We start from the raw sequence: 26,622 nt of genomic DNA on the forward strand, positions 1-26,622 counted from the left end.
GGACCTACAAGTAACATCGACACTTTAGTAATCTTGATCATAGTTTCAAACGTCTTTAAAAGAGGGGGGGGGGGTATAATCATGGACCTGGTATAGTAGTGCAAAGGGCAAATACTGGAGAGAAAAGTCAATTTCATGTCAAATTGTAATTAGTGTATAAACGGCCTCAAATTAAAATTCCCAAGGCTCAACCGATGAAGAAGATTAGTTAGTGATCATCATTCACTTAAACCGTCCATTATTCCAGCAGATAAGCAAATAATGTCGTGTCACCCAGAAGGCACAATACTGTACATCTGATTACTACATCATGAGCTCTCTGGGAGCTGTTGCCAAGTTTGAACAGCGCCACCTCTAATTTTACTTTGGACATTTGCAACATGCAAATATTATTTTCTTTGCATGTTCACCCTACAAATATTCCCCATTCTCTCTTGACTTTCAACCGAGCACCCTTTTTACATCTATTCCCTTCCACAATTTTTTCTCTCTCTCCTTTTTTATCTTTCTCTTTATATCACCCTCCCTCTATCTCTCATTGCACACATATTGAAAAGGGAGGCACCAATCAATCAGTCACAAAGTAACTACTGAAAATAAAGAGTGACTTAAGAAAATAACAAGAAATCCAGAAAAAAAAAATTAATGTTTCTTCATTTTTTATTTCTCCAGGTTCCTGGTTGGGTTGGTCGAGTTAACCACATCAGAATTTACAGAAAATTGCACCTTACCAAAAATAATAATCAGCATATTACAACGTACTTGTATACAGCCTTATCTCTTGTACTTTACACTATACAAACTTACATAACTTAATTTCCATTTACACTATGTACCCTCGTATCATATATACTTACATCCTTATCAATACATATTTACATACTTTGGCCTTAATGTACAATAATAATCCTATCTTACAATAATGTTACATAACTTACTGACATAGATGCATTAATACTGCCTTACAAAATACTGCTTAAATGCTGAGTTGGTGGTATTGCAGATTAAAATAAAGGTCAAAGATAAGTCCCTCGGCTTGGGTGACTGTACGACTTAATCACCAAAACATAATCCCTAAAATGTCCATGCTATCATAACAACAATGATAAAACATGTTTTGTACTCTAAGATAGTCACTCTATCAAAATAATTAGTTCACTTACCTTGATATATAAATATCGCAAGTCAGAGATGATCAGATATTTCATCACCTTGGTAGACAAGACTTGAATTTGCATTTTCTTCATTACATTTTGCCATTAATATGAATGGAAGGAAAATTCACACTCCATAAGCAATCATAAATGCATAACAACCTGCAGCTTGACATGGCATTTCCTTGGATATTCAGTTTTAAAAACTTTTTAACATGATTTTGGAAGATAACGCGATAATCACAAGTGATCAGATTTTGAGGTAGCGTTTTGTGTATTATCAATCTTTGTCGGTGGTATCGTATCAAGAGACAAATTTCAACAAATACACAAAGACTTCACTTGTTATCATAATTTTCTTGTCACATTCACAGGTAATAATCAGGATAAATCCTATATTTCATATCAAAATATAATAGAGTTGTTTCATTTTTCCCCCAATCCTAAGCCACTCCACATAAGGGTTTGGACATATATATTTCAAAAGAACTCAACCATAATTTCCAAAGTGGAGCCATAAACATTGCTGTAGTTATTTTTTATAACTTTATATCAAGATGGTATATATAACAAAATATCTCTGATACCTCGTTGCTGGTGTCTTACCCGTAATAGCACTTTAATTTCAATCTGCAAAATAATATCTGAACAAGATGCAATATACTAGTATAGCATCAAGGTTTTGGCAATAAATTTGGATATCTGATCTTACACTCAGCACTAAAGTAAATAAAATATATAATCCTTAAAAAATACTATCCTTATAATAAAACCTGCATATGAACTGAACTGTTTTCATTATACGTAAAATCCTAACTATTATAGAAAATACGATAAAACTTCACAAACCTCTTGATAATTTTTACCACATAACCCCAATGCATAAAGGTTGATAATACAAATATTGCAATAACTTACTCTTACCCTGACTTAACTGCTTCACAGCACATTACATAAAACTTACCATAAACTCTACACTTACTCACATTAATAATACTTAGTATAAAGATAAACACACCGAACCTAGATGTATACTTTGCGTTATAAATACTGATGAGGATCGAGTTTGGCACTTCAATTTTCTTTCTGTTTTTTAAAACAAGTTCAAATCCCCCAGCTGCAAAGCTTTGATGTCATCAACATCTATATTTGGTGTATTTTGCATAAATAGTACATTTTTAATTAAATACATACTCTACCAGCATTATATACTTCTACCTTGAAGACATGCTTTGTCTCTTATTATCCATTTGGCTACTTACAGAATTAAATAACCAACATGATACATGTGAATTAATCCATACGGCATCAGCAGAATGGAAAAGTCTAAAAATCTGAAGAGTATTTTGAGAGATGCCCTTTGTAAACTCTCTAAATTCTCTTTTTTTTTAGTTTTCCTCCAATGTGAATCATTCATGCATTATAGATCACATTTCAAACAGGAAAGCATTTCACAAATATTTTTTTAAGACTAACTAACTTGTCATTTCATTGAAATCCTTGGATTTGATTGGCCGAGATTGACCAGATTCTGACTGTTACTATGGTAACTGTCAGAAATCGACACCTTGTTTGTGCTGACAAGTTTCATGAAATGGTGCTCAGGGAAGCATTTCATGAAACATAGTGACAGTCACTATCTCTTATAAGTCACTGAAATTCTTGCATCAGATTGGCTCAGAGCAAAACTTGTTTCATGAAATGGTGCTATGGGCTGCGTTTCATGATAGGTCTAGTCAGACATTTTATCCGACAGTTACTCTGGTAACAGTGCCTCTCAGCCAATCATAATCAAGGAAAGTTGTCAGACCTGACAACTTGTCAGATGAAAATGTTGATGAAACGCTCAGGTCTTGTTACTGCTGTTCACATACACGAGTGCAAAGGGTAGTATGCACACTTCCAGCATTCATCGCTTTGGTCTGGACTGATACCGCTATGAATACGATTCACAAAAAAAGACTGAACGTGCCTTTCAACTACCTGCATCCTTGGATTGGGTGAAGTTACTAATAAACTTTCATTATCAACTTCATGCAATATAAAGTTACATCAGTTTGAAAGAGAATACCTTTATTGTTCACTCCGTTTTTCAGCAAAACTCAGTGTGGTCATTTTGTTGTTAAATTCATAATTATTCCATCATTTTACTCCTCGGGTATCACTGATGAAGTACTTACATGTATGATATTGCCATGTATTCCAAGTACGTTTTAAACTTCACACACACGCTGTTTCAGCCACTTTTATAGCGTCCATGAATCAGACAACATACTGTCATAGTTTCTATAAGATATTTCTTATAAACATGAAAAATCTATTTTCAAGAAGACTTCTGAATGAGTAAAAAGCAACACAGCCAATTTTTTAGAGATGCTGGTAGTTTCCCGATGATTCTGATGGAAGATAATGTTATACCTCTTAGGAAGATAATGTCTTAACCTTACCATATCCTTACAATAATCTCTACTGCTATCATGGCTACTACTGTAATAAAGAAAAAGTACGAAAAAAGACCCCAAATAAATCCTAATATCTTAAGCTAATTTAGAATAACTTAAACATACCCTAGCTTATCACAACCGTAAAATAAAGAGTAAATGTGCAATTATATTTCTGTATTCATTCTTCAAAACCACTGGAGAGTCACAGATGAAATAAGAGGTATTGTTAATGATGAATAGCTGAAAAGGCTTGAACAAGATAAACAATTAATTTACTCATAATGGAATGATGCTTAGAGAAGTATGAAGACCGAATGGGAGGGGTATGGACGCAGCCTCGGTGGTATTCAAAATCAGAAGTTTTACATCGAGATTAAGCTTATTTCCTAATCCCTATTTGGGCCAGTAACGAAAGTCGATGTGATTGAATACAAGGCATACTTTCGCGATAGATTGCATTGATCATTATGCACAATCAATCATAAATCTCAATTGTATAATCGACTGCTAATCTGTGTTCATAGCATACAGGCCCATGATTTTTAAAACTCTGCAGATGGACTCCAATCAAAGATATGTTATGAATATCCACACGTATAAGAGGAGAGTTCTTTACATGCTTCCTCTGTGTCCCTTGGAGAAGACGTTAAGCTGTCGGTCCTCTGGTTGCTTGTTTTACAAGTATACATTCATGTTTTCTTAGCAACCAGGCAAATTCACCATGGCCACTCTCGACCTACATCCCATTGCAGTTGACTACATTCTACATCAAAAATAGTTAATCACTTTAAGAGATAGATTACTAAAATACTGTACTAATACATACCAAATTGTTTAAAATGAGAGAATACATGATCTGTTTTTAACGATACATTTCAGACAGTTGGACAAGACTTTGACACAATGACAACAAACATTTAGAGAAGGAAAGCATTTGATCTATAACAACATCACCTTACAAGGAAACACTTTTTAAATAAGACTGAGCTGGATATTGTGACACTAGCTTTAAAATTCAAGAAAAAAATAAGTTATCAGATGACATCAATACACAATGCAACAATGTATACTAATATTTTAGTACATGACAAAAAAACAACCCTCCAAATGAAATATTCATTTAAAATTCATTACATGTAACTTCAATTAAAAAATATATATATATATGATGAAGCATAATTACAAGGTTTATGTTTACATTAAACATTTAGTAAATACGATATCTGGCAAGATGGTATCCAATACATGCACTGTAATGTTGCATGTAATATTGTGTGTGTAATGCGGGTGAACTGTGAAAAAATTTGTAAAATAATTTCACCATCAAACAAAATGGGGGGGGGGGTGGAGACTTCTTTGGATAGTAAGATGTTTACTAGGGTAAATTTGGGACAATAAAAAGAAAACAGAAGAAATATAGAAAAGAAAATAAAGGTAGTAGAAAATAAGGAAGGTTTGAATGAGGACAGTTGAGGAGCAACAGAAATGCAGGCTGACGAAGCAGAGACAGTAAATGCCCTATTAGCATGTAAGAAAATTAATAGAATGTAAAGGAATAAAATAGAAGAATTGAGAGATATTGGGAGGAAAAAAGAATAAGATGTGAGAGTGAGAAAATGAAGGGTTTTGAAAACTGAAATATCAAGGGATGGGATTTTGCTAAAGATGAATGAAATGAGATGTGGATGAAGAAGTGAAAAGGGTGCAATAGTGTTAAGATAGAATTGGTGTTGGATGAAAATTGAGGTGGAATTGTGTTAGGAATGGGTTAAACAAGGAGATGGGTGGGGTGCTGAAGGCTTAAAAGGTGTGACTGTGCTGAAGATAAAATGGGATGAGGGGATGGCAAAGGAATGCAAGTGTGCTTTTCATGATGACGATGATGATGAAGATGATGGTGGTGGTGATGATGGTAATGATGGTGGTGGTGATGATGATGATGATGCTGGTGGTGATGATGATGATGTGGATGAGGATGATGATGGTGGTGGGTAATGATGAGGTGGATATAAAACAAGAATGGGGTGAAACCTTGGTGGGAGTGGGTTAGAGATGTATTAAACGAGGAGGGATGGGCTGAAATATTGGAAGGGTAAGATTGTGCTAAAGATTGAATGGAATGAGTGGGGGTGTGTCGGAGATGGGTTAATTAGGGAGGTGCGGTGGGGGTGAAACCTTGGATGAGTGCATCTGTCTCAAAAGATGGAATGGGATGAGTGGATGAAACAGGGGTAGGGCTGTGTTAGAGATGGGTTAAATAGGGAGGATGGGTAAATATAGTATTGGAAGAATGCGATTCCCTTCAAGACAGTATAGGATGAGAAGATGAAGGAGGGGTCGGAGTTGGTTAGAGATGTATTGAACAGGGAGATGGGGTGAAATCTTGGAGAGGTGTGATTGTGTTAAAGACGGAATTGGAGAATGACAGAGCTATGAGTGGGAGTGTGTTAGAGATGGGTAAAACAGGGAGGGGTGGGGTGAAACCTCAGATGGGTGTTATTGTGTTGAAGATGGAATGAGGCGAGTGGATGGCAGAGGGGTGGGAGGGTGTTAGAGATGGGTTAAATAAGGAAGAGGGGTGGGGTGGAAGCGTAAAGGGATGTGATTGTGTTCAAGCTGGATTGGGATGAGAGGACGACAGCAGAGGAGTGGTGAGTGGATGGCAGAGGGGCTCCGTAGTGTGGTTAGAGATGGGTTAAATAAGGAAGAGGGGTGGGGTGGAAGCGTAAAGGGATGCGATTGTGTTTAAGCTGGATTGGGATGAGAGGACGACAGCAGAGGAGTGGTGAGTGGATGGCAGAGGGGCTCCATAGTGTGGTAAGAGATGGGTTAAATAAGGAAGAGGGGTGGGGTGGAAGCGTAAAGGGATGCGATTGTGTTCAAGCTGGATTGGGATGAGAGGACGACAGCAGAGGAGTGGTGAGTGGATGGCAGAGGGGCTCCGTAGTGTGGTTAGAGATGGGTTAAATAAGGAAGAGGGGTGGGGTGGAAGCGTAAAGGGATGCGATTGTGTTCAAGCTGGATTGGGATGAGAGGACGACAGCAGAGGAGTGGATGAGGTGAGTGGATGGCAGAGGGGCTCCGTAGTGTGGTAAGAGATGGGTTAAATAAGGAAGAGGGGTGGGGTGAAAGCGTAAAGGGATGCGATTGTGTTCAAGCTGGATTGGGATGAGAGGACGACAGCAGAGGGGTGGGTGTGTGTTTGTCACGATGGTGATGACAAGATGGGATAGCAGGAGGGTGATGGTGAAACATCGCTGGGGTGTGATTGTGTTAAAGATGGAATGGGAAAAAGGCAAGAGGAAGGGGGTGAGGCCTTGAAGGGATGGGGTGACGAGTGAAATGAAGTGAAGATTTTAGGTTAAAGCTGGGATACGATGAGAAGATGGAATGGGTTAAGGGAGGGAAATGTAGCAAGTATAATGATAGAGTTATTCGTTATGTGTTATGCGCTATACAAAAACCGACCATTATTATTATTATTATCAATGATGAGTATACATATATTTTGGATAGAATAAGTTGGATTATTTGAGTATTTGGAAAGCAAAGGAGAATTCAGAAGGGTACAAAACAAATGAAGTGAGATGGCATGGAGAGAGAAGGCATAGTAAAATGAAGATTAAATATGAGATGAGAAGGAGAGAGGGGTGACATGTGCTTTAAGGAGTTAAGCAGTGAGATGGAAGGGGGAAAAGGGGTGCATCATACAGAGGATGGGGTGAGGTGATGATATCTGTGACATATGAAGGAATTGATTAATTTGTGGTGCAATGCAATAGTGTAAAGTACAGAGCAAGAGCACAGGGAATGATTATATAGATGGACCGACTAAGGAATAGCTATGCAGGAACTGAGGGAGGGAACTACATTGTGTTGAGAATGGTTTGGGGTTGGAAAGATGGGGAAAATATGTGAGTGTTGGAAAGGTGGGGCTGTAGAGGTGAAAAGGCAGTGGGATGGTTATGAGACAGTGATGGTGGTGAGAGGGGGAGGGGAGGGGGTGTTCTGTGTTTAAAATGGATGGCAGGGAGATGGAAGGTAGTGACACGAAGGTGCAGTATGCAATTAATAAGTGGGTAGTTTGAGGCAGATAAAGGGTTGATAATATTGTATGCGGACAATGAGTAGGGAGGAAGGGCAATGTGCACTTTGTAAGAAAATTGGGAGTTTGAAAGGCCCATGGGAATAGTGTTCGTTCGATATAGAAAAATTTAAAGGAAATGAGGGACACACTGTGTTAAAGATGGATATGTGCGGAGTTAGAAGGAAAGAAGAGGGTGAAACTGTCTAAGGATTGAGTAGATAGGTGAAAATATACAAGCATTAATTTTAAAATGGAATAATTTATAAATATATGGCAAGAAATGAAAACATGTCATGAGAATCATTATGAAATGAAAGTAAAAGAGTGCTTGTAGAACGAGCATTACCAGAGGTCAGACGGAAGATGTTTGGCGAATGATGTACTAGAACACCAGTCACAGGACAATGGATGCAAGAAGAAAAATGAAATACATGTACAGGAAATCGGGTCTTGAGGAAATCTCAGCGAAACAGGTAAAATCACAGATGACAATGGATTAGGGAGCGTTGTGCTACGTAACAGAGACAAAGGGAGAGGTAGTGAATGGACAGGATAAGCAATAGACAGGGGTGCAGAGTGAATGATACATAGTATGGTGGCAGGAGGAGACTATGAACTAAAACGACCTCAATGAAAAGGGACAGGTTTGAACAAAAGACAGAAAGAATGCTAGCGAGGTGTGAGATGGTGGACAAGAAACATGCTGGTTATCAGATGATGTGAAAGTAATAAGAAATGATGATAAATGCAATGATAAATGCAATGATATCAAGAGAAGGGAAATGAGGGGAGGGGTGAGGTGGATTAAAAAAATGTGGGAGATAGAAATAAAGTGAGAGAGAGAGAGAGAGAGGGCTCAGCAAGAGAGTGAGGGAATAAGAAATGGAAGAATATTGAAAAGATGACAGTCTAACAAAGAAAAATAAAGAAAAGCAGATGAAGAGAAAGAGAGAGAGGGTGAAAGGAAAAGGATGATAGAAAGACAGATATGAAAATAGATGAAAATAGAGAGAAGGGGGGGGGTACATATATACAATTCTAAAAAGAAAAATATCTCAAAAACAGAAAAAGGGATAACCATTGAAGAAATAGAAAGGGGACAGTGCAAAAGAATACATGAAAAAGAGAAATACATGTAAAAGACAGAAAAGCAAGAGACAGAATAACCCATATAGCAGCTTTTTTTTGGCAGAAACAATGTATTTTTCTTCATAATTTTGGCAAGAACGCTTGTCGTATGTCTCCAAATGTATATTTCCTGTTGTACACCAAACCAGGAAGGATATGCCTCCTATCTCCATTATACAGCTAGACCATGGTGTTATTATTCAGAATAATAATAAGTCAATGGCTGGACCTAACAAAGCCCCTGACAGAGCACAGGAAACAAAAACTTAGCTATAATAACAGAAGAGAGAGAGAGAGACAGACAGAAAGAAAGACGGAAACAAAAGAGAGGTAGACAGAGAGAGGGAGAGATACAGACTGAGATGGGGAGAGATGGCGAGATACATACAGAGAGGGAAAGAGAGATACAGAGAGGGAGAGAGACAGAAAGAGGGAGACAGAGATAAAAATCGAGACAGCAAAAAAGGGAGACTGTAAAACACAAAGATACAAGAATGCAGATTGAGGAAGGTTGGGACAATTAAAGATTTTAGTTTTTACCCTGATTTTACTATAACTTCTTTGCTTTCTAAATATAATTCAAGCACAATTTAGTTCACTTTCTTCATTCTTCAACTCTCAACACAATTAAATGGCATCATGCCAATACGGGATGGTATTCTTGATATTATTCTTTGAAATTATTCAAATCAAGCAAATTATTACCAGGAAATGAAGCACAACATGAAAGTGAAAGTGTCTACGGTACTCAACAAATTAAAGAATCGCATACACACACTACACATACACACAATATATAATGATGCATACACAAAAGGCTTGATTTTGGATGTTCTTAAGTATATCCACATGTACTGGCACATCTCAACATCCAACATAATTTATATCTCATATACAAATATCTCTTTAAAATATACATATTTATACTATGTACAGGTTGAGATGTATGTTACAAATATACAATGAAATATACAAATTTTACATGAGATCTTACATATATTACAGAGTTAATAATTCAATTAAGAAATATCATACAAGTAATATACAAGCTATTTACAAGCAATATATTTCATGAATTTTTCTAAACTGAAATAATGTAGCAGACTTCACTGACACAGCGAGATCAATGAGACCATTAAAATGAATCTAATTTTTCTGTAAAAGAATGCCATACTACTATCCAGCTCAGTTGATTAAGAGAAAGCGACAGACAGATAACGAGTACACAACACACTATTACTGGACATAAAGAAACAAAAAGTATGACAAATATATCAATAAGTGAGCGCAAGAAATGTTTAAAACATGGTTTCAGCGCTTATTCTATACCAATGTCGTTCATCTTCAAAACGCTGGTACTGACGCTCAATTCAAAGAAGTTTTTTCTTACGACATAACAAGATAACATTTACACCGTTGTAAACAGTCACAAGCAATCAATACAAGGAAGATTATATAAGCGCTCAACGTTTGAAGACCAAGAATGGTCACAAGGCATCAATGTAGCTTTACACAACTTTGGTATCCAGAAACATGGCAAATATATATATAGTTCCACATCAAACTATACTCTTTTATTCCACAAAGCAGAAAATAACTCTGATAAAAAATAGATTGCCATTTCAATTAAGCGTGATAATAAGTTTATAGACTCACTACAAACACTATCACACATCCACAGTTGATTCTAAACACTAATTGTGAAAGAAACATGGAAAACATCAAATAAAATGATGGGAAATTTATGAAATGAAAGATGAATTTCTTGTTCTACAATACATCGCACACTAATAAATATTTCTCACAATATATCACTATGGAAAAGGAAAACAATATTGAAAATATATGATGAGGTTGAAAATATATGACGTTGACATTCATAAAGCAAAATAAAATATTGACATCAAATGACATCAAAGATAAATGAGGCGAGTTTGTAAAATGAGTTGTATACCAATTACGTTGTCAGTTCGGTGGAAAGGGTTTCACACCGGCGGCGGCCCTCTGACGTAGCTCATGACCGGGCCCGACGCATCCAACATGAGGTTGTCGGTGAGCGACAGGTAGCAGTCGCCGTGGTACGGTACCACCATGGACGGGAGCACCAGGACCAAGATGGTGCAGAGAAAGAGGAGTAGCTGAATGGGAAAGGCCACGCCCAAGACCCGTCTTGTGAAGGACTTACTTTGCTTCGGGAGTTCGTACTGCTCGCAGGCATCCTTGGCGTCGACGACGGTTCTCTGGGTGTGGTGGTGTGGGGAGTGGGTCGCGCTACCGGGATGGTCCACCATGTCCATGTCTTGGTACTGTCTGGGTAAGATGGCGGGCTTCTGGTGTGCTTCCAACGCTTCCATCGAGGTAATCTCCTGCATCAAAAACATGGTAGAGTGAAATGAAAGCAATTTTATTATTTCATTCATTATTATTCATATTGGTACATTAGCAATTGATTTATGCATTTAATCTCATTCATTCAAGCAGCTGCTAGTTCGTAGAGCTCATGACTAAAATGAAAATTATTTGATAATTAGATTTTTGAAAAAATGATAAAAGGGAATAGTGACACATTGGAAGTTGTTTTTTTGTTTTTTCCCAGCACAGTATTGATACATAAGAAAATGATTTTAGATATAATCTCATTCAAGCAAATAATAGTTAATATTGCTCAAGACTAAAATTACAATACTTTTTAAATTTGCTAGCCTTAATCCATTGGGCCTTAGGCCTGATAACACTAGAGCTGTGATCTATAGGCCCGTATTCTGAAGTCAGGTTTAACTTAGACCATGGTCTAACTCTGTGCTAAAATTATGGGGAGCCAAAAGTGTCAAATTTTTTATTAAGTTGTATGTTTCTTATGTTTACTGTGCTCTTTCCTGATTCACCGATGGTAAAGACAATCATCTATTCATACTTCCTAGACAATTATGAGTGATTTGGGAGCCAAATGAGCTGAAATGTGATATCTCTACTGATAGTGATTTATGTAACAATTGGCTATCCATACTTAAACCACAACTTTAAACCTGAGTTTAAGTTAAACCTGACTTCAGAATACGGGCCACTGAATTTAATTTTTTTAATGAAATTCAAATCATGTGTTCCACATGTTAATTTGAAACAAAAAAGATAAAGTAGATTTGAAATGCTTGTTTAATAATTCCTTGAACAGGTTTCAACTATGTTTCAAGTAAACTAAAATTTACTCCCATTTTTAAAAAAGTAAAAAAAAGAGGAATATGTATACATATATTCAGTTACGATTTTTAAACAAAAATTATTTTTCCTGGCAACCTATGTTTTACTAGCTATGCTTTATAACAGGTTCCTCATATTTCACATTATTGCATTTCTTTGTCAAACAGAAAATGATATTTTCGTCATTATGCTTTTTACATGTTCAATAATATGTTTATTTTGTGGAACATGAAACAATAAAAATCAAATCAAATCTGATTTCCATCTCATTATGTTTGAGAGCACATATCATTAGACATAATCGAAATGATAACTTACCTCAATAATAGGAGTCATATGTCCACCTTCAGAGTGCAAATAGTCCGGTGAGACAGTGATTGGTGTGCAGCCTTGTGTCTCGGCATCCCGTACCCTGCCATTCTTATCCATCCACAGCACGATGACATCCTTCCAGCTCCCGACCTGATCCTCCTCCAGGTCTTCCGCCTCCAGGTTCTTCCCGCTCTTCAGTTCTTCCACCAGGGTGTTGGTCGCCTCCATCAGGCGGTCGGTGTTATCGGTGCCCTGGGAGTCCAGCTCCCACTTGGATTCCAGTTCCTCGGTGGACAGTAGGAGATCGTTGACCTCCTTCTCCAGCCCCATGATCTCTTCCTTCAGAGCAGCTTCCTCGGGGCTGTCCTCCGCAGGAGGTGGCACCGACCACAGGTAACACTGCTTGTGCTTCTGGGTGCTCAGGTACTGGTCCAAGTTACCTTCAGAGCAGGCTTCTGCGATCTGAGAAACGTAACTCATATAGCCCGACTTGTTGAGGGAAGTGTCATTCTCATCCACGACGGTACAAGGGCTGTCAACTTCGGAGAGCTTCAGCGCGTCATGGGTCGACTTCTCGTCGTCGGTACTCAGCAGCGAGTTGAATCCTGTATCGCAACTACCTGTACAGCTGCCTTCTGTCTGTACCGACTGCGTGTCGGATACAGAAGATCCAGACTTTCTCTTGTTGCGTTTGTTCTTCTTTGACTTCTTTCCTTGCTCAGGACTCATGATTGCACTCTCTTCCTCGTTGTCTTCTCCCTTCAGTGCTTTCGATAAAGTATGCTTCACGGCAGCCTGAATACTAGCCAATTCAGTGCAGTCTCTATCACAGTGTGCTTCTCCCGCTGGCCACGTGAAATTGAAACTACCAGTACAAGTTTGCATGTAATCCCGCCATAGAGAGTGGCTGAGAGGAAGTGAATCACTTAGCGTTGTATTGCTGGCTGCCTCAATAACTTCCTGTAAGCCCTCTGATTGGCTACAACTATCTACTTCCTCCATGGAATCTGTTTGTTCGCCTGCGGAGCTTCTCTCCTCCACTGAGTCCAAATCCTCATCATAACTTGGCACCATTCTACGGACAATGTTGGACACGATATCAAAACTATCGGACAAGGAATGGGACGTTTTCACTTCTGCTCTACCCAAAGCATCTGAAAAGTCAGAAAATCTGGAATTTTGCTCAGGACTTCTGTCTTTTTCTTCAGGTGCTATCTGATGCACAAGTTCAGTCACAAAATCCAAAGACTCATACATGTGACTTAGACTAATACCCGTTATTTCTAAAAGATTATCCTTCTCTTCCTCCTTTTCAGTTGGACCATTTGACCACTGGGAATGTCTCCTCTGACCCAAACTGTGTCTTCGAAATGGAATGACAGGGGTAGTTTCCTCTTCTTCGCATCTTGGAGAGCTGCTGGCCTCATCATTTGATAACAGAGATGGGAAAAGCCTGGAGCCTTTGAAAAATGACTGAGCATCAGGCGAGGATGAGAGGCTCTTGAGAGAGGAAAACAAAGAATTGGTTGACGACTCATTTGAGATAGGTGGGAAAAAATGTGGGTTTTCCTGAGGCCACGTAGAGAGCAGTGTTGGGGATGAAGCAGATGCATCCTCTTCAGAAGAGAAGATGGAATCATCCGCACAGATTTCTGGAAGGTCATCTTCCATTCCTTCATGTACCTCCTCCTCTTCTACCTCCTCCTCTTCCTCTTCTTTACTATTCTGTAAGTGAGAGGATTCCTTTCCTTCTGAGCTCCCGTCAGAAGTAAAGGATTCCATCTCCAAAGAGTCTGGGTATTCTGCCACATCTTCCATGGAACCAATCATCCACCCGGCAAAGTCATCATTGAATTCTTGCGTTTCTTCCGTGTACATGATATCTAATGGTTGGGTGGTGCTATGGACTGCATCCTCTGTAAAGAAACAATCATCGTCCAGATCTGCGTCATATTCATCTCCGATATCTTCATCTGATGCCAAACACTCCAAGGCTTCCTCTGCTTCCTCCGACAGAAAGTCTGAACCAACCGAGTCTAAGCGACCATGGTCTCCTTCAAGATTTGCTACTGCTTCAGAGTAGGCATTGCACATATTCTCAAAAGACATCTCATCTTCTTTCTCCTCCTCTACCCCATCTCCCTCTTCTATCTTCTGCTCCTCAATTTGTCCCTTCAGTGCGGCATGCATCTTTTGAAGATCTTCTGCCTTCAGCATGTGTTCCTCTCTTGGAGACATCGACCAGAACTCCAGGGCTGCTGCTGCCTTGGAAGTCTTCTCCTCCTCCTGCATCTCATCCTCTACCTCCTGGAGAAAATCCTCCTCAAGCTGAAGATAGGCATCCAGCATCTCGTCCGTGAGCTCCATGATGTCTGGTGTCTCACTGAGCGGGAGCACCAAGTCATCATCAAGCCCTAGATCACCCTCCTCGTCTTCCTCATCCTTCAACGGAAGATGATCATCAAAGGCAAAATCCTCAGCAGAGACCTCAGAGGCATCGCTGATGCTGAAGGCATCGTTCTCGGAGAACGCTTCCCTTGCCACCAAGATATCATCATACTCAATTGTCCGTCCCTGGTTGTGCATCCTGTTGCCATAGCCATCGACCATGTCATCGTCTTTGGCCCCGGAAGGTTGGAACCTTGAATGGATAAGATGGATGGAGTTCTCTGACTGAGATAGTTGAGGTTTTGCCTCTTCATGGTCGCTCTCTTCCATGATGAAGGGAAGGTCTGGTGTTATTGACCTCTGCTCATCTCCAGAGGATGTACCAGAAGAATAGGCCTGTAATGAAAAAAAAACCATATATACCCTGACAAAACTAACCTGAGCAGTACTTAGTAAAGCTAATCTGAATTGAGTCACAAATTCCCATATTTTCAACAATAAAAATGAGCAAATTATTATATTCATAAAGATGTAAGATTTCCAAGATTACTTAATGATTTCAACAACAATCATGGCAAATGAAACAAAGAAACCCTAAATCTCAAGAGATGCATGACTTAAATTGACATAAAATTTCATGCAACTGAAGACATCAGAATCATCATGAGCAATATGTGGAGAGGGGATGACACAAATGATCATCATCGTTGCATCAATATCACCACCTCCACCTCCACCACCACCACCACCACCACCACCACCACCATCATCATCATCATCACTACCTTCATGATTACATTCTTTATCACATGTATTTGGTAGTTACATTATGACTATATTATATTTTCATGGAATAAATGAGTGGTTGTATTTCTTTTTTTCATGTTCTCAAGTTCTCAACACAAAGCTTTTACTGCAAATTGAATTCAAGAAGTCAATATGTTTTGAACAAAATTCTCATTTTGAAGAGGGCAATCAGAAATATCATGCAGGTAGCAAGTATTGATTTGGATCTAAGAAATACTGAATGTTTTGCCATTTGTATATTCTAAACAGTTACAGCAATCATAATCTCACTATCTCACTACAAATAACACTACACATAGTTCAAATTCATCAGCTTAGGCAATGGGATATCTACATCTTATCTTTAATATGGAAAATAGATTTTTAAATATAATAGATTATTTTTTCAAAGTCAAAATGAGATTTTTCATTAAGAACTTTGCATTCTATTGCCATACAACATGAAACAAGGGGCCCCGTTGCATAAAAATTTTGCCATAGTTTTTTATGTGTTATTTTCAATGGCATAAGTTTGTTTGCCAGAGTTTTTTAACGGCAACAATTTTATGCAACGAGCCCAAGCAGTTCCTTTTTTTAATCCCTGCCAAGAATTTCCAGTAAAGATAACATGTGAAGCCTTGAATAAAAAAACCCCAGATAATTAGCCTTGCTGTAGTTTGCTGATTATAAGTGGCCTATAAAATTCTCTGGCATAGTATCTCTAGACTTTGTGCATTTCAACAAAAAGCAGGAGTGCTGTTTTTAATCCCATAAATAATTTAGTGCTCCCTTCCCCCATAGATGGTTCAAACCAGGTTTAAATGGCATTCAAATTATTTTTTGATGGGGGTGTGCCTCACGAAACCCTGAAATGGAGGTCTAAGGAACTGACCACAAGGGTAAAATACAGGGTCTTGGGAACTAAATATGTACTGGGCGGTGTGAAAAACAGGGTCTACAGAACGGGATCGCGGTACAGTGCACGCTAGCGCTGTGCATGTATGGGTGCTAGCGGTGCAAGGAGCTGCTGGAGGAGGGAGCTGAGTTTTTAAGCCGTGCATGCAGCTTTTGCACGCCTGCGGACTGCGGTGCTCGCGCTGGATAATTTTTGGCAAGGCAAGGGGACTGAGATGTTTCATAACGGGGTCTTGCGAGCGGGGCAGGCGGCTTCTGAATGGAACTTTTGTCATTCGGAGTATCTAGAGAACTGAAAATTAGGTCTGAAAAAGGTGGTCATCAAAGCAGAATGTCCCCGTACCACCGATATATGTGAGTGCGCCCCCCCCCCCCCCCCCCCCCCCGCAGTAAACCTACTGATCCAGTTGTCCTCATGGGAAGCGAAGTGAAATCAGACGTCATCCAACCATTTAAACATTAAACATTGAAGAGAACATAACCTTTCAAGCGTGAATCCTCTTCATGCATGATATACGCTCAAGAATATTGAATTATAAACCACATTGTAATTCTAACTACCACCCTTGGCAAGAAGAGCAAACATAAATTGAACTAATGGACTCAATACGTCCTTCATTAAGTAATAATACAAAAGCTAATACTTTAATAGTCGTAAATTGAGGAAAATTGGAAGTACATGAAATAGGTGTGCTGGTGGGAAAGTATGATCGATTTGCCTTACAAAGATGAAAGAAATTGTCCATTCATGTTTGAACAGTCAAGGTACGGTAATATACAAAAGAAAATGCTAAATATGGATACTAGATTACTGGTGTATTGGCTCACAACTAGGAGTTCAAGCTCTAGCCCATGATCCATTGGGCAAAAGTGTGTTTCGTCTCATATTTGGACGTACAATTTGTTTTAATATAAGGGGGAAGGGGGGGGGCATTTGTCAAAAAAAAATGCTGGTTCTTTTTAGAAGTTTGATCCTATGTAGCAACTGCTTGCTTGCTAGGTGCCTTGTTTATTCCAAATATTGGTCATAAAAGCTTTTCATCTCCATACATTATGTCAATTATTATCATGTTGTCATCTCATTGAATTTCATCCATGTAACTTCAGTATGTACAGCGTCTTCTACTGTTTCTATTTTTCCTTCAATTTTTCCTGTCAGTGTCCTGTTTTATGTGCCCTCTCTTCTTGTAATATTTTATTTCAGAGAAACTGAGTCGTCTTTTCCTAATACATGTAATGTTAAGGAGGGATCTAGCTAACTATTACCTGTAAGGCTGTAACAAACCTTATTTGATATTCTGTCAATCCCAGGAGTGGGGGTGGGGGGTTCGTATCACAAAGCTTAGTGATTGATCATAAGACTGATATCTATGATTGATCATACACAATAATCAATGCAATCAATCCCAGAAACCAACCCTGCGATCAATTGCTAAGCTTTATGTCTCGGGGCCCTAGAGTATCTTAAGCATTATTCCGGAGAACCACATTAATGTGTAACAATGATGGCCATGTATTCAAAATACCCTTGTGGTTATGTTAGTGGTTTACCATACTTAAAGAAATAATCAATATATAGTACATGCTCTTTCAAATTAGCTTATTGTTTTATGGTAGCTGTAAGGGTCGCACCTTCTTCTATTAACGACTACGATACTACAAAATCACCGCAGAATAGAGAAAGAGCGTGGATGAGCTCAATGTATGTATTCTTACAATTATGAAATTTCACATCACTATCATCATTAAATTACAATTACTACACTCACAAAAGCGGATACCACTGCCAACACAGATATCAATATCAATATCAACATCACCATCATCATCATCATCATCACCATCATCATCATCATCATCATCATCATCATCATCATCATCACCATCACCATCACCATCACCTTCACCTTCATCATCATCACTTTGACTTATTTTTAATACTAAGCTTCTGAGTTTTTTAGCAATGGCCCTATGAAAGTAGAAACTTTGCACTTGGTACTAGTTGACAATGAAACTTGAAAGAAAACCAATGCCATAACATCAGCTATGCAACAATGTTTGTGACTTCCACTAAATCCTAGACCTTCTAACACAAATGTTCGATATTGATTGCAAAGAGCCAAAAACAATTCTGGGCCCCGTCTTACATAGAGTTACGATTTTGAGATGCGCTATGTCAAACAAAGGCAGTTCTCTCCTTTGATGGACTCAAGCGTTGCGTTGACATGATACAGATGGATTTCCATAGAGTTACTGCATTTTAAGGTTTACTTATTTTCACCAAAGACTGATATGCACATTATGTGCACAATATGAATAAAAGAAATGGTGATGTCACATGCTAGTCTGCAAGCACAGGCTCATATTTGACACTTCAACCAACAACAGGTCTAGAATGAAGACTAGACTCCAAAGACTCTGTCAGCCAGGCCACAGTATATAGTGAATCTAGTCTCACCAATTCAGAGTCTGCATTAAAGGGGAATCCAACCCAAATAAAAACTTGGTTTTATAAGGAAAAGAAAAATCAGACAAGTTGATAGGTGAAAGTTTGAACAATATTGGACAAACAACAAAAAAGTTATGAATTTTTAAAAGTTGAAAAATATTGGTAATCACTATACCCATGGAGACTTCAAATTGGCCGCATATGGGATGTCATAGTGATGTAAGGCAAGGACTACTCTTCCATGTACTCCAAAACATATTATGGCTAAAATGTCATTTTCCCCAAAAGTTTTATTTCAAATTATATTTTTCTTTCATTAGGACATAAAACAATATACTACCTGGGTTATATTTAGATTACTGCCCCAGGGGATTGGGTTCTTAGGAGAAAACCACAAATCCCTGATAATAAAGTACTTGGCCTATAGGAAAGTTGTCCTTGCCCCTTGTCATAATTTACTTACCCAGTTGCCAATTTGAAATCTACATAGTATTAGTGATCTCAATTTTAAAGCAGCCATAACTTTCTTATTGCTTGTCAGATTTCTTTCAAACTTTCACCATTCTGTTTAATTTATTTTTCTCTTTCCCAACACAACATTTTATGGCCAAGGCTGGATTCCCCTTTAAGCACTATGCGAATTGAGAAAACCAAGGGTCTGTGCCTGCAGACTAGTTGCACACTTCATTTATCTCCTGTAATAATAACTTTTTTTGTTAAAAGCAAAACTTAAAAATACCATGTAGCTTCTTTTTTTACATTCAATTCTTAATGAAATTTCAGTGCTATATTTGTCTTTTTTCGCTCTCTATTTGTTCAAATCAATGAGTTATCGGGTGAACTTGTCCTTTATCCCGATTGAAAATAAATCCTTCCTCACCTTGGTGGTTTCCAGAGCTTGCCTGACATGGGATAACATCTCTTCGGAGTGCGTCCTGATATTCTGCCATCTTCTCTCCACATTGATAGCGCCCAGTTGAAGAGATTCTCTCTCTCGTTGATGGGTGCTGAGATACCAATCGTCGTCTTGGAGAAGACTGCACAGCTTAAGAACGACGTCGATGCTCTGATTGTTGTGATCTATCTCATCTTTGATATTCTGTTTGAAAAAAAAAAAAACAGTTCAATAAGAAAAGTAATCATTTTCTAAATCATTCACTTTATAAGTATATCCATTACCTCAACAATGGTACTCTAGAAGCACATCTAACAATGATATTCAAATCAAAGTACATATTCTAATGTCCAATGAAAACAAATATTGCTGATACTACAGGGCTAGAGAATAAAATTTCATACAGCCTGATTCTATATAAAAAATTTCTTTGTGTCATACTTCCTTATAACTGATACTGAATTTATCACATACATGTACATCACATTATTGTGCATTATTAACTCTTAACTGTTCAGGGGTATATTGCTAATTTGCATATGTAATTGTCTTACTCCTGTTTAAGTGGGTATAGGGTGCAAAATGTATGGAGGAGAGTATGTAAACCTATATGCCATATGAAAGCTTAGAATGTGTAGAATTTAAAAATATGAATATTTTTGCATAATTACGTATGCAAATTAAGTTATGAATATTAATGAGCTAATTATAATACACAAAATATAAAGAAATTTTCAGATTTTCCACTTTTGTTGACAACTATTTGCATTTTATTATTAGAAATTCTTCACACAAGCATTACAAGATTTTAGAGCAACTCTTCAGCAATACATGCATGTCATAATTATGTCATACTTTTGACTAAAAGTTGTATTTTTTGTGAATTTAATATTTCACCTTTTTGGGTAAAAATTGTCATAAACTGTGTTGTAACCAATGACGGAAATAAGGCCTGTCAGTTATAACAGTACAATTAAGTCTGAACTCTTAGGAATAAAATAATTATTCTTTTAAGTTAAATCTGCAAGATAAGGAGTTTATTTTGATGACAAATATTTGCATGTATATGCAAATTTATGCAAATTACGATACATAATGTACAATTGTACATGTATATGAATATTCATAAGCCGTCTCCATGTGCACAAACGTATGTCCTGTATACACTCGTGCACAGTATAATCCAAATTTGTGCAGTTTTTGTTTTCATCTTACTGTAATAATTCTATATTTGTCTTAAAATATACATTTCAGCATGTTTGAAATATAAATTCTGTAAGCCACATTGTAAAGTGTACAAATCAGTGTATTAATATCACATTTTCCTGATATTTGTTCATATATCGTATTAAAATGAATGACAATTTACCATTACAGAATGCGTATTTGTACAAACATTAGTTTGCTTTATGTAATAAACTTTTACTATCATTCCTGAATTACAGTACCATTTTGTGTCATTACAGTATTGCTCGGAATAAAGTTGACACCCTTCCGAAGGGTCACGCATCTACCGCGAGACAGGCGTGACCCAAAAAATTACCACCAGCCGATTTCGCGCGTGAAATTCACGCGTCAATTTCACGCATGCAGCTGGCAGAAGAGAGGCCCAATGCTCACGTAAAACACGAGATTTTTTCAGATTTGATCTCTATTTGTCCATGTAGTTTGCGCCTCAACTCTAGGCACTTTTTGGTCAAAACACGACGCAATCCCGATGCAATCCCGTCGGTTTACTGACGGATGGTCTAATATCACTTGGTCTAATCATCAGATGGGCTAACAACATTCGGGCTAAACCCACTTAGTCCAATTCTCTTTTAATTCACCATCCCGTCATTTGCACTTCAAGATATTCAACCCGATAGACAGCGGGTTGAAAATCCTAAATTCCCAATAGCTAGACAGCGGGTTGAAAAACTGCCTCAAGCGCGCGCATCAGACGAGTCCCCGCTAGAAATCCATGTGCCCAGCTCCTGACCGAGTGACCCAGTTATAGTTACATATTTGGCTTAAAGGACGAGTAGATTATCTTTCCACTGTTTATTTGTGGAGCTAGCTCCATGGTTTATTTTTCAGTGTTTATGTTATCAAAGACGTCTTCCGTTTAAAGGACAAGTCTTGCTTTTTATGCAGGTTCCCTCATATTTCACTCTTTTAAATTCTCTTTAATTCCAAATCGCTATTTTCTTTAATTTGAATTAATTGTTATGCCTTGTCTGATTTGTATTCTCATAAGTTTTCTGATATTGTTTTATAATTTTGTTTGTACTTGTGAAATATGTAAAATAAAGTCAAATCAAATCAAGTAGATAATCTTTTTCTATCTTTTATTTTTTATCTTTTGTTCTTCAATTCTGTAATTTTAATCAGGTACGTATTTCATTCAAAAGAACAAGTATTTTCATCATTTTTCTATTCATCATTCAAAGAAGAAGATTCGCTTTCCATCATTTTCTGTTCATTGTTTTTTTTGTTTTTTTTAATCAGTAATACATCGTTCATTTAAAGGACGAGTTGATTTGCTAACCATCATTTTCTGTTTATCAATTCTGTTTTTTTTTCAATTTCCTCACTTACGTCTTTTAATCAAAGATTCGCTTTCCATCATTTTTCTGTTCATAAATTCTGCATTTTTATTTTATCAGTTACGTCGTTCATTCAAAGGACGAGTAGATTTGCTTACCATCATTTTTCTGTTCATTGATTGACCCTTTTTTCATTTAATCAGTTACGACGTTAATTCAAAGGACGAGTATAATTCAGATTTGAGTTTTATTATGAAGTTATGAAACAGAGATCTAGAATCAAGTTAGAATTAATCATAGTTATAGAACATTTAAATTAAAAAAAAACACAACCTGAACCAATGAGATGTGAAATCCATTAAGAATGGAACAGATATTACTAGATTTGCTAACCATCATTTTCTGTTCATCAATATTCTGTTTTTTTTTTTTCATCACTGACGACTTTTATTCAAAGATTCGCTGTCCATCATTTTCTGTTCATTAATTCTGTATTTTTATTTTATCAGTTACGTCGTTCATTCAAAGGAAAGTAGATTCGTTTTTCCTAATTTCTGTTCATTATTCAGTTTTTTTTTATAATTTCATCATTTACGTCTTTTATTCAAAGAAGATTCGCTTTCAATCATTTTTCTGTTCTATTCTGTATATTTTATCAGTTACATCGTTCATGGCAAGAACGAGTTGATTCCCTTTCCATCATTTTTTGAGTTCCATCAATTCTGTGTTTTGTTTTCATTGTTCATCAGTTACGTCTTTTATCTAAAGAAGAAACGCTGTCCATCATTTTTCTGTTCAACAATTCTGTATTTTTATTTTATCAGTTACATCGTTCATTCCAAGAACGAGTAGATTCACTTTCCATCATTATGACGTTCAGAGCACGAGTAGATATGCTTTCCATTTTCCTGTTCATCAATTCTGTGTTTTAATTTAATCAGTTTCGTCTGTTTATTCAAAGAACGAGTAGATTTGCTTTCCATCATTTTGTGTTTATCAATTCTGTGTGTTTATTTTATCGGTTACGTCTTTTATTCAAAGATGATTCGCTTCCCATCATTTTTCATTTTTTCGCTATCAATAACAGTTGATTTTATACCCAAAGATATTAATTTACAATATCATCATCATCATTTGTATATTTATTCTCCTCATTCAATTCTTCTTATGTCTTTCACTTCTTTTTGTTCCTGTTCTTCTTTCTTTACCTTTATCTTTACCATGTTCATTCGTTCATCCACCATATCATCTGTTGCTTCTCTCTTATCCTTATCTTCTTTATCCTTTATTTCTTTCTCTTAGCCGTCGTCTTCTTCCTCTTACTTTGCCCACTTTTCTCTTCGATCGGCTATCTTGAACCCCCCCCCCCCTTCCCGGAAAAAGAATACCCGCAAGTGGCCCTGCTTTAAATGCCTAGCATCAGCACTTTCTGAAAAATCTTATTCAGTCCCCGCCCCCCCTTGTATCTTCCTTAAATATTTTTTTTTGCATGTTGTGTTACTCTGTTCCCTTTCTCTCCGTCCATCATTCCAGCAACAGCCCCCCCCCCCTATAAGTAATATATCGTCTTTTTACGCCCGCCCGTATAAGACGAGACGTAACTTGGTATCACGCTCGGTATCCGTCTGTCCCTCCATTCGTTAACATTTCCTTATAAACATGATAACTCCAGTTTAACTTAACCCGAGGTTTATATTATTTGGTGTGTATATGATACAAGCGTCAAAAGGTCAAGTCACCACCTTCCACTTTTTTTGCTTGACCAATATACTCCATTTTCCGTGTAACCCGAGCGAACACAAAAACATTGACAAAATATCAAAAAAATGTTTGGTAAAACATGAAAATGTTTAAGGGAAATGTTAAAATCATATAACATGTATGGTTTTCTCAATGCTATAATACATTTTCCTAACGTTTAGCATTTAAAACGTATTTCCCTAATGTATTTTAGTAATATTAATAAAATGTTGCAATGATATATTTTTACGAATTGACTCGTTTTAATCCATGTGCATATATATTATCTCTTGCTAATTTGTTTATTTATATTCATTTTATGTTGCCCTGTGTACTGTTCGTCTATATATAGAACAGACAACCTGGACTTATTGTAATTGTTTCTCTTTTTATCAAGAACAGGTGATTTTATAAAAAAAAATATAATTCATTTTCAATATCAACATCTTCCTCCTTATCATTTTTCTCATGGCCATCGTCGTGTCTCTCATCACCACTCCGGGCCCCCAAATGCCGACTATATTGGACAATTTGGGGGTGGGCATTGATCATAGACTGGCTTAATCACTGATCAGTGGGCCGGCTTAATACATGTTCTATTCAAACAGTTACACAAAAGATCATTGTGTAACTTACAGTCTTCTCATTGTTAGCTGTTCTATAATCTTCACACCTCTATTCATTGTCCACAAAACGCGCCAGACGGTGTAATTAATTGACCCAAGTCAAGTCCACATATAGCTAGGGTTGTTCAATTCAACCACGTTTCAAGAGTAATTAATATACGAGTAGACATTCCTGATCTTATCTAATATCTGTATAAAAATGTACACATTAGATAGGGAAGATTGATACTGAAGAAATAAAACAATGTAAGAGTCTTGTACCGTCATATTATACATGTATGACTGATGGAACGATTGAAGTTAAAGAGAAATGCGAGAGAAGAAAGGAAAGAATGATCTGAAGAAATAAAATAATTAAATGTATATAGACTTAAAAGAGATTGAACAAGAACGGTAGAAGAATAAAAGATAAGACAATAACAATTGATAGTGAATAAAATAAAGGGATAGACGTAGAAGATATTCAACAAAAAATTAAGAGCGATAGAAGAAAAGAGGACCGAAACTATTGATATTGAATAATAAAATAAAGGGATTGACTTAATAGAGATTAAGAGAAATTAAGATATATATATATAGCAGGCGTATGTGTACGTGTAGAACAAGAGAGGTTGATACTGACTAAATGAAAGCAAATGATGGATAAATTGGAACGACTGATAAGAAAAGAAATACATGTAACCCATCCCCTCACCCATGCTGATGCCAGGCCGTCCTCGACTATACCCGATGTTCAAACTATAACTATGTTGTGCATTAAATGAATAAGGTAAGTTTGTCTTTCCACATTTCTAGCTGATTGTTTTACTTTAATCATTTTTCATACACATTCATGAAAAACGTACTGCGCAATTTAATGTCATTTAATTGGATATATTTCTTTTTTTTTATTTAAGTATATTGCCACTTCCGGACATATTGTTTCCATTGTTTTATTGCTTGGTTTTCCCTCATTCGCTCCCTCAATAATTTTAATCACATCATATCACTACTGAAGTTTAGGGGTGGATCCAGCTTTTTCAACGGGGCCCGGGGGTTGTATGCTTATTCAGTAAAATCTTACAAGTTGATAAAAAATGAGTTTCACTCCCAAATAAAGGCAATATATTCCACGAAAAATCTGAACATAAAAGCAAAAAGAAACCTAAACGAAAAAAAGTCAGTTCATGGCCGTATGCAGCGGGGGGGGGGGGGGGGATATATTGAAAACTTAATATTTTATTTTTTTTACAAAATTAATTAAAGGCATGCACGAAATGCTTCAATTGCCCTTTACAGAATGGAAAGACGCAATGACAAGCACGGTCACTTTTCTCACTTCCTTTCAATTTTTTTTTTATTTTATGCATCTTGCCCACCCCCCCCCCCTACCCGCGAAAAATTTCTGCATACGGCCATGGGTCAGTTCACTTATGTATGTCCGATATTTACCACAACAAATATTTTAATGACTCTCGATTGAAAGGGGGAGGGTGCTTATGCCCCCCCCCCCATCCTCTACGGCTCAAATTCACATTTTTTTTAATTTCAAAATTTTGCTTGTTTCGATTTCAAATGGGATTTTCAATTTCAGAAAAAAAATCCTTAGTACTTGTTCCCATTCTTTATAAAGTTCTCGCTATGCCTCTTAGAACTTGTTTTTTGTAGTATTTCTCGTTGATATTAGGCATAATCTATTCATTTTATTTTACTCCTAAATCATACTATAATTAAAAGAAAAAATCCATCTCGTGCGAGTACTCGTTTATGCTTTTGCAGATACCGTACCAGAAATGCACGAGCTCGAAAGAAAATCAGATTGCTCGAACTAAGTTACAACAAAATCACCAAATAGAAAGTATTTCGTGCTTTTTGTGCTATCCCAGTGATTGTTACTGAATCTAAACTCATTCTCTTCGGTAAAATGATACAGGTATTGTATTTTTTTAATGATGGACGTCCATTTTAGAGACAAATCGGAAGTATATGCACT

General features: G+C 37.1%; 1 protein-coding gene across 1 annotated transcript; it reads right to left on the bottom strand.

Moving 5' to 3' along the window:
- Positions 1-10,320: 10,320 nt before the first annotated feature.
- Positions 10,321-19,957, bottom strand: LOC129264343 (uncharacterized). Its single transcript, XM_064102857.1, has 3 exons — positions 19,742-19,957; positions 12,330-15,107; positions 10,321-11,179 (listed from the first exon to the last, which is right to left on the bottom strand). Exons 1-3 carry the CDS (start codon positions 19,778-19,780, stop codon positions 10,799-10,801), a joined length of 3,198 nt encoding a protein of 1,065 aa, XP_063958927.1. The 5' UTR covers positions 19,781-19,957; the 3' UTR covers positions 10,321-10,798.
- Positions 19,958-26,622: the final 6,665 nt, after the last annotated feature.

This window comes from Lytechinus pictus, chromosome 7, assembly GCF_037042905.1.
Source record: "Lytechinus pictus isolate F3 Inbred chromosome 7, Lp3.0, whole genome shotgun sequence".
NCBI lineage: Eukaryota > Metazoa > Echinodermata > Echinoidea > Temnopleuroida > Toxopneustidae > Lytechinus > Lytechinus pictus.